At 39.8% G+C, this 9,927-nt stretch overlaps 1 protein-coding gene across 1 annotated transcript; it reads left to right on the top strand.

Moving 5' to 3' along the window:
* Nucleotides 1–2,178: 2,178 nt before the first annotated feature.
* alox5ap (arachidonate 5-lipoxygenase-activating protein) lies at nt 2,179–5,524 on the top strand (the record flags this gene model as incomplete). Its single annotated transcript, XM_080832753.1, has 5 exons — nt 2,179–2,309; nt 2,450–2,522; nt 3,414–3,484; nt 4,895–4,976; nt 5,362–5,524. Exons 1-5 carry the CDS (start codon nt 2,240–2,242, stop codon nt 5,522–5,524), a joined length of 459 nt encoding a protein of 152 aa, XP_080688879.1. The 5' UTR covers nt 2,179–2,239.
* Between the last annotated feature and the right edge of the window lie 4,403 nt (nt 5,525–9,927).

Consider the following 9,927-nt stretch of genomic DNA (forward strand, 5'->3'; position numbering starts at 1 on the left):
AGTTTTCAATTTTCTTCTTCTACATTTTTAGTAGTGTGTGCACAGGAGTAGTTGTCACAATCAAGTTGTAAAAAGCAAAAAGGGTTGCTGATTCATTTCATATATTCATTTATTTTTTACCATTCAGTTAATGAGAACGCAGGGACCATCACTGCATGTACTTGCGTGGTTTCTTTCTGCATACATTTACAAGACCATAAGCCCCCAGAAATTGTGGTCTGAAGGACGGTTTTCACCCTATATGCCTGATTTGGAGACTCTGGAGCAGTTTCAACACAGACAGTGCAGCGATTTATAGAGAGAGATTAACATTCAGGCGCAACATCAATTCTACATCAAAATGGAGGAGATGAGTCAAATCAAAGTCTCAAATAATAATCTTTGTAGTATTACGTAGTGCATTAAACATCCACCATCATAGTCCTGCTGTTCACCCATGTTTTTCAACTTTTATATTCGTAAAATGGTACAGAAGTGTGGTGCAATTTACATGGGTGCTGTAACAATTGAACCGAAGACAAAATAAATGTAATGTCGAAACAGAGCCGTTTTGTCTTTTTAGCTGCCCCATACTTAAAAGCATTCTGAATTTTCACAGATGAAAAAGTGAAGTTTAGGAAGCGCCCATGCTTCCCACTCTCTCAGCTAAACCTCATTTAACAAAATATTTTTTTTTCCTGCTATCTTTGCTGGTCATCTGCTCAACTTAATTAGTAGTAATATACCTTCGTGAAATTCGATTTTTTGACTATTGTACATTGAATATAACTTTGTTTTAACTGCTGAATATAATTGTATTGCTATTTATAATTAATCATTCTATGTAAAACATAGCATTTCATATTCCATAATAAACAGACCACGTATCATTCACGTTCATAAATGTTGTATGCTGACAAGTATGAATGACTAAGATGAATGCAACAATGCTATATAAATGGGGGGGGGGGGGGGGGACGACGACGACGACATAACAGAGCATCATCAGTAGTACGACTGTGTGTGTGAGCGTTGTGCTTGTTTCCTAAGTCCTTCACTGATGACATGACTACCTTTCTATGTGGCAAGCACATCTTGGTGTGACGGGATATGTTGTTCCTCACCTAATAGTTTTGCATAGAATTTGATTGTCTTCAATGTCTGGGTACATTTTTCTAAAATGAGGAAATCATTGGTTTTGGATTTCTGGCAGCATAAACTCAAAAAGTGTTTCTATCATGCCTTGGCTCTTTCGCTCTCTCTTTCTCTCTCTCTCCCTCTCTCTCTCTCTTTCTCTCTCTCTCTCTCTTGTGGTCTTGGTTTTGGAATACGTGAATGAATGACCACATCAAAAACGACCCTACTGTAACCACATGCAGTGCAAGTTTCTTACCCTGCACCAGAGGTCAGATGACCTACTAGTTTGCATCGTTTTGTCATGAGGCTCAGTGTTTTGTTGAAAAGACACTTTCATCTCTGTACTTTTTCATCTGCTTACTATTACTACTATTATTTAAGCCATAATCGTATAACCCATGTCAGGTATGCAACAAAACCTACATTTCAAGGTACAGTACACGATTCTAGCTAAAAGTTGTTGATATTTAAGCTCAACACCCAATCAAATTACACCCATCCGTTCCTAAAGCAACTTGTTGATTGGCTGGAATTGTTTATGGCTCAGTCTACCAGAGTTTTTTTGGAGCGTACACACTGAACCGACAACTAGGGGACAGTCAGGAGCAATTCACTGAGACAATAGACAAAAGTGAATTGAATTACAAACGTGGACTGTACCTTTTAATGTTTTTCTTTTATTTTGCTACATATTTTATTTATAAATGTTTCATATCTTCTGAACAGTTTAATAGTACTGAAGGTGTACAGAAATGTGGGTGTAATTCACTGTATGTAGATCGTACACACACGTGTAACTAGCACATCATTATTGTCACTCAAAAATAAATCCTGTTCCTGTACGAGAGAGAGAGAGAGAGAGAGAGAGAGAGAGAGAGAGAGAGAGAGAGAGAGAGAGAGAGAGAGAGAGAGAGAGAGAGAGAGAGAGAGAGAGAGAGAGAGAGAGAGAGAGAGAGAGAGAGAGAGAGAGAGAGAGAGAGAGAGAGAGAGAGAGAGAGACCTCCCAGGGGACAAATACACAAGTTGTGGTGTGAGACCTCTTCCTCATTTAGCTGATACAACTGTGCAGTGAAGACCTGTTCATCAGAAAAGATATTTAGTTAATTTCCCCCCAAAATTGATCATGGACATTGATGTCATGGAGAATATCTTCCTTCTGGTTTTGGTTACACTCTTCAGTGTTCTTCAAAATGGTAAGCAAATTACTTACGATTACCACACCATCTGTACCCTTATCAATGCAATAGGTCGGGTCTATAGAACTCCAGTTGTTGTTTCTGATGTTTCAGTGTTATCTGACACCCATTGATGGTCCGTACATTTTATTTTTCAGCGTTCATTGCCCTAAAGGTGGAAAAAGAGTGCAAAAAACAAGATGCTGCGTTTGAACGACTGTCATGTGCCAAGTAAGACTGTTTCTTATTTTTGTGAATGTCATTTTGACAGAAATAATTGTTGGCACACTTATAAGATATAGCAACAATGTCACATTATTGCCAAATGGATGCATGCTTTTTCCCCTTAGTGTTCCTCTTATACACTAATTTGGATAGTGAAGTAGATAAAGGGGTTGTATTATGCTTGCTCTGTTTGCTGCATGTCAAGGTTTCTTTGCATATTAGGCTTACTCCCTGTGTAGGGCTTCTACTAATGTTGTAAACTTTCCATTTGATTTGCATTAGTCAGCGTTTCAGACAAAACCACAAAGACTTTCCCCTGTGACACAAACATTAGCTGCCAGTGTGGAAGTGGACTAATCATGCTATACTGGCTCCATGTTTCTAACTATAATAACGTATTCTATGTTACAAAATATATTTGCAGAGTCCACTTTGGAAGTGGAAAGAGGTCATGTTTCAGATAAGATGGAGAGATTGATTCTAACCATTGTAACCAGCAGTCCACATCCTGTTCAGATCTGCATAGAAGTTTACAGTCATTTTCCCCTAGAGCAGTTCCTTTACAGGTTTTAATTGATTTATTTAGAAGATTATGTATCTGTGCATATATGCACTGTAAGTCAATAGGAAATACATTTTCGGTGATTCATTAACCAACATCCAGGAAGTGTGTATTGCTCAAAAAATATAAGCTTGTCATTGCATGAGGTTATTGCACATACTTACTGCCACTTACAGGAAGCATCTTTTTAAAGCATGTGGTTTGAGCTATCACCAACTGGTGAAGAAAGGGGAACATGAAATGTAATGCATCCTCTTGCAAATCAACTGCAGGGGCACCTATATACCAACCCCTTGCAACCCCAGCATTTATCATTTATTTCTGTGAATCCTCAGGAGAAACTGCATGGACACATATCCCACATTCCTGGCTGTCATGTGGTGTGCTGGTATCTGTCTCAGTCAGGGTAAAGTGTGCTTCCACATGCCTTTTATCACCTCACTGACTGAATTCTCAGACATTTCTGCTACAATAAATTGATGTTAGTAGAATGTGAGACCTGAACGTTTTGAGTTTCTGGTGATAGCAAGATGATGTGATACAATTGACGGTTCAATCAAGTACATTTCCATCCTTCCTGGAATATGTAGACTAGTCATTAGTGGTATAAAGGGCTCTACTGGCTCTGTCAAGCTAAAAAGGCACCGGATGCCTAAAAGAGCCCGGATGATGTAATGTTGACTTTCGAACGACTCTTGAGTGACAGTTGCTATGCCAACGCCAATACGTCACCCTAACGCGATTTACCTCAGAGCATCTTGCATTGTACTTTGCTACCTGAGACCAGCTTGCTTGTATTTGACCTACAATAAACCAACCAAAACAACCATGTGCTTGATGTTTGACTTTGGTAGGAAAGTGGTTGATTCGCTAGTTGGTTATAGTATCAAAGTAAGCACATTTCATTAGCTAGCTCGTGCTAGTGTAACGAGCTATTTGTTAGCTTGAAGCTATTCATCTGTTGTTGTGCTTAAATTAAGAAATTAAGTCCTTAATGTGTTGTGATTTTAAGACATATCTGACGGCACCCACAATTAAATTTGAACAAAACAGGGCATTGTTTGCACAACATTTTACTAAAGAACAACGGGGGCTTGCTAGCTTTGACATGCTAGCGGACATTGCTAACTTACAGGTTACCAGCAGGCAGGTGTAGCTAAAACTTTTTATTCGCTTAATATTGTGCCTAAACGGATACTATGTACCCCGACACTTTTGGCTATCAGTCAGACAGTCTCAAGAGTAGTTCGAAAGCCATCAGCTACGTTTTAGTCGCTTAATATTGTCGCACAAAAGGAGGAATTGCTATTAGCAATATAGATGCTAGCGCGCGAAACCTGTTGATGTGTGCTTACTTACAAAAGACCGGCAGCCAATATTAAGCGTGTAAAAAGTACCTGATGGCTTTCGAACAACTCTTGAGACTCTCTGACTGATAGCTAAAAAGTGTCCGGGTGCGTAGTGTCCGTTAAGGCACAATATTAAGCGACTAAAAAGTAGCTGATGGCTTTCGAACGACTCTGAGACTTAAAGCTAACGTGGTGACCGGATTACGTAATGCTAACGTTGGCATAGAAACTGTCACTCAAGAGGCGTTCGAAAGTCAACATTACGTCACCCGGGCTCTTTTTGGCATCCGGTGCCTTTTTAGCTTGACAGCTCCATAATAAACCAGTTGATAGTGGGGAACTGTGACATTGATTTGTGTTAGGGGTCCCTGAACATGCTAGGTTCATCAGATCAGGAAGAAATCTTCTGTTAGTACTACTGTGTCTGTTTTCACAGCACTTTGTTATGTAAATGTTTTATCCTTTAGCTCCAGCGGCATTTGCAGGAGGAGTGTACCTGGTGACACGGCAGAAGTACTTTGTTGGGTACATGGGGCAGACATGTCAGAGGTAAACACAGGTTACCTTCTCTTTCCAGATGTGTGTGTCAATTCAATATGTCTTGTGTATTCGGCCCCATTACATTTCGGTTCCTTACTTTTGACTGTGCAGAAAAGCTAGGCTTTGGCTTGGGTAAAGTACTGGTTATCGTGGGGCCTAGGGACAGGTGGTTATAGTTGTGTCAGGTTGGTTTACAGTTAAGGGTAGTTACTGTTGACATGTAGTTTAGAGTCAGGGGTATTTTACAAGCATTTGATTGTTCAGATGATTCATTGACTGTATTCTTTTTGAAATGTGCTATCAAAATAACTTGTTAATGTGTTAACCTCATGCAATCTGTTTCACACAACTTTATCATCACCTAATGATAAAAAGCTCATCTTTCTCATGACAGTACCCCCGGTTATCTTTTTGGGAAGCGTATGCTTGCCTTCCTATTCCTAATGTGTTTGGTGGGCATCGTTAACTATCTGCTGGGTCAGTACAGCGGAAGTGACTACAAGGAATACGTACAGACCATCACCAAGGCTGCCTCTACCCTTCTTCTGATTCCCTGAAGCACACAGCAGGAGCTGCAGAGAATGTGTTCAGGTTTTTGTTTTTGTGTTGATGCAGACACAAGCTTTTCTGTCTATGCATTTGATGTGAAAAATTGACGTGTGAATAAAATCCTTTTCTTTGCAAAATGGACTTTCTGTTGTGTGCACAGGGTTTGCAGGACACTGAGATAAAGCTTGACGAAATTTGTTGTTTTAAATGTGTACAAATATTACACTGAGAGTGTTCCGAAATTGGATCCAAAGGCAAAGTGTATTAACGTGTACATATATTTATTTTTTTAGACACTTATATACTCTAATGTGTACTTAAATACTCAAAGGCCATTTTATATTTTAGAGAACACAAGCTTACCTTAAAATGTCACTCCCTCAGGCCAAACGAGAAGGGAACGTCAAACGGCCATCAGAATGGTCCCTTAGGGTAAAGGAACAATCTGTCCAAGACTCCTTAATACCATTGGGCAGAACATTTTCGCTCTCTCCGTCTAAAGCATGAAATATACTTCTGCATCCTTCTCCGACCTTCTCCGCCCTCGAAAATAAATGGGCGGGTGGTCGGATTCAGAAGGATTTCATCGTACTTACAGGCCCTATACACTTCTACGACGGCTGTGGGTCCTGAAAGTAATTTACCGCTGCAATAATAATTATAAGGACGGCAACAGCGCTTTAAAACGACGTTTTACATTATTACAAGGTGAAAGATTAAAGGCAAGAGAATCACCAGGTGCAGGCTACCTTCTCATTATGCGTGTGTGTTGTCAGTGTTTGTAATACAATGGTGTTGGCTGTAAATAAACTCCACTTTTTTTGTTTTTGACAATAAAATAAATCCCATTTAGGATAACAGCCTTCTTCCTTTGTGCGGGAGTTTGCTTAACAGTTTAACTGTGCGGGAGTTGTCCCATTTCCCATGAGGCTTTGCTCCGACTATTCTACATTAAGAAACAAATTAAATCGCTGGCCAATTTATATTTGTGGTCATGAAAGTTATGTAACGTCTGAATAAAATGAAATATAGGAGGCTATAGGAGGCTAAACAAAAATCAGTAGGCTGGATTAATGAAAGTGAGTTCGAAACACACCGTGAGTGAGATGCAGATAGACAACAAGTGTTATATATACTGGTTGGAATCAGCTGGAGCCAGCTGTTGGAGAACTTGGCGATTATTTTCTTTTATGAGAGACATTGACTCGGTGGGTGATGATGTCGTTGGGAAATAATGTCGTTAGTGGACCAATCACAGCCAAGGGGGTATCCGACTCTCGAAAAGTTAGAAAAAAACGTTCCTCTCCGACCAGATCTCAGAGGGCTCGGATGGGCGTTAACACCTGGGTGAAGGTGTTGCCAAGGCGTGCCAAAGTGTCCCTCTACGACCGAATCGGCCTGTGCAAGGCTTGGCTCTGGTCGATCTGAGTGGGAAAATGTGTACAGATGACTTTTCAGGGAATGGCACATCCACATTATTTCTAAGTAATATATAAATGTACTGTAGCCTACATCCCTCAGGAAGTTACTGAGGAAAACATCATCACTGGCAACACAACAACACAATCAGATACACTCATGATGGTCTGATCTAGTCCCTGTTCCATTCGCCATCCGACTAAAGGGTGACTTTTTTCAACACCATTATAAAGTATGCACTCCCTGCAAGATGAGAAAGGGGAGGAGAAATGCTTAAATGCCAGTGGCACATATGGACCATCCTTTTGTACTGCATAAAAAAACACTGAGGATTTAGCCATATTTAAGCAAACAGAATAAGAACATACAACATGACATATCCTCCCTGAAGGCCAGTGTAAACCAGTATTAATATACAACCCGAATTCCGGAAAAGTTGGGACGTTTTTTAAAATTGAATAAAATGAAAACGAAATGACTTTCAAATCACATGAGCCAAAATTTTGTTCACAATAGAACATAGATAACATAACACATGTTTAAACAGAGACATTTTACAATTTTATGCACAAAATGAGCTATTTTCAAATTTGATTCCTGCTACAGGTCTCAAAATAGTTGGACGGACGGGGGCATGTTTACCATGGTGTAACATCTCCTCTTCTTTTTAAAACAGTTTGAAGACGTCCGGGCATCGAGGTTATGAGTGTCTGGAGCTTTGGTGTTGGAATTTCGTCCTATTCTTGCCTTATATAGGTTTCCAGCTGCTGAAGTGTTCGTGGTCATCTTTGACGTATTTTTTTGTTTAATGATGCGCCTGTTCTCTATAGGTGAAAGATCTGGACTGCATGCTGGCCGATTCAGCACCCAGACTCTTCCACGATGAAGCCATGCTGTTGTAATAGCTGCAGTATGTGGTTTTGCATTGTCCTGCTGAACTACACAAGGCCTTCCCTGAAATAGACGTCGTCTGGAGGGGAGCATATGTTGCCCTTAAACCTTTATATACCTTTCAGAATTTATAGTGCCTTCCAAAACATGCAAGCTGCCCATACCATATGCACTTATGCACCCCCATACCATCAGAGGTGCTGGCTTTTGAACTGAACACTGATAACACGATGGAAGGTCTCCCTCCTCTTTTGCCAGGAGGACAAGGCGTCCATAATTTCCAACAATAATGTCAAATGTGGACTCGTTGGACCATAGAACACTATTCCACTTTGAAATAGTCTTTTTTAAATTTAGCCTTGTCCCACAGAACAAGAAGGCCCTTCTGGACCATGTTCACATTTGGCTTACTTTTTGCATGATAGAGCGTTAGTTGGCATTAAGCAGATGGGACGGCGGATTGTGTTTACTGACAGTGGTTTCTGGAAGTATTCCTGGGCCCATTTAGTAATGTCAGTGACACAATCATGCCGATGAGTGATGCAGTGTCGTCTGAGGGCCCGAAGACCACAGGCATCCAATAAAGGTCTTCGGCCTTGTCCCTTACGCACAGTGATTTCTCCAGTTTCTCTGAATCTTTTGATGATGTTATCCACTGTAGATGATGAGATTTGCAAAGCCTTTGCAATTTGACGTTGACGAACGTTGTTTTTAAAGTATTCCACAATCTTTTTACGCACTCTTACATAGATTGGAGAGCCTCTGCCCATCTTTACTTCTGACAGACTCTGCATCTCTAAGACATCCCTTTTAAAGCTTATCATATTACAGACCTGATATATATTAACTTAATTAGTTGCCAGATGTTCTCCCAGCTGAATCTTTTCAATTTGTTTTGCTTTTTCAGCCATTTGTTGCCCCCTTCCCAACTTTTTTGAGACCTGTAGCAGGAATCAAATTTGAAATGACCTCATTTAGTGGATAAAAGTATAAAAATGTTCAGTTTAAACATGTGTTATGTTATCTATGTTCTATTGTGAATAACATATTGGCTCATGTGATTTGAAAGTCTTTTAGTTTTCATTTTATTCAAATTTAAAAAACGTCCCAACTTTTCCGGAATTCGGGTTGTATCAGGAATAGTTTAACTGGGTTATAATTTATGTCTACTGACGCAATTAAGAGAAATCTTCATTTCAAATTCCGACTCAGTCCAAAGCTCTTAAACGGCGAACGGAAAAACATAATGCATACACTTGCACTTTTAATATTTTGGTACCTTCAACACCTGAAACATATACTCAAAGAATGGATACAATGGTTAAGGTTAGGTAAGACACTTTTGTCCCAAGCGACTTATAAAGACAACCTGCAGCAGCCAACTAAGCTAACCACTGTACTATCAACAGATCAGTCTCCATCTTCTACTTCGCTCCTGTTTAAAGCTCAAAGACACTACATTTCGCTCTCGATCTCTAAGAGAAAGCATAATTCATACACCATTGCACTTTTATAACACACTATGTATTTAGTTCGTAAGTATCTCTTAAAGAAGGTATACTTAGCTATGGATAATACATGTACACAAAAGAGAGAATAATGATGGAAAGAAATAGTCGAACAGCCTTGCAGGACACTTGGCAGGAATAGGCAAATAGCCTACATCTCAAAAAAGAAAGAAGCAGAGGAGACAAAGAAATTGCTGATAAATTAGATACATTAGTCAAATACTGCATTATAGAGGTATAAGACAAGTCTGCAAAAACTGTGCTAATTTCTGGCTCTAGCAGAAAATAGTCTGCTTGGGGGATGGAAATATTCAAGGGTAGCTTATTGAACCAGACAATACTGCCCAGTCGAAATATTTGGCCTCTTTTTTTATATGTCTCCTATTACATTTTATTAGGCTACTTGTATATTATTTTGACGACCCAGTGACCCGTCAAATCTCTGGCTCATAGAAGGCCTGTAGAACAAAACGAGAGCTGGCCTGGCCCATTTTGTACCGTTGGAATGTCGGCCACTAGAGTGCGCAATCTAAAACAGCAGTAGAAAATTCCATCGGTCAAATCCACCTTCTTTCTGGCGTTCATTAAAAAAT

The sequence above is a fragment of the Sprattus sprattus genome (genome assembly GCF_963457725.1).
Source record: "Sprattus sprattus genome assembly, chromosome: 1".
NCBI classification, from domain to species: domain Eukaryota; kingdom Metazoa; phylum Chordata; class Actinopteri; order Clupeiformes; family Clupeidae; genus Sprattus; species Sprattus sprattus.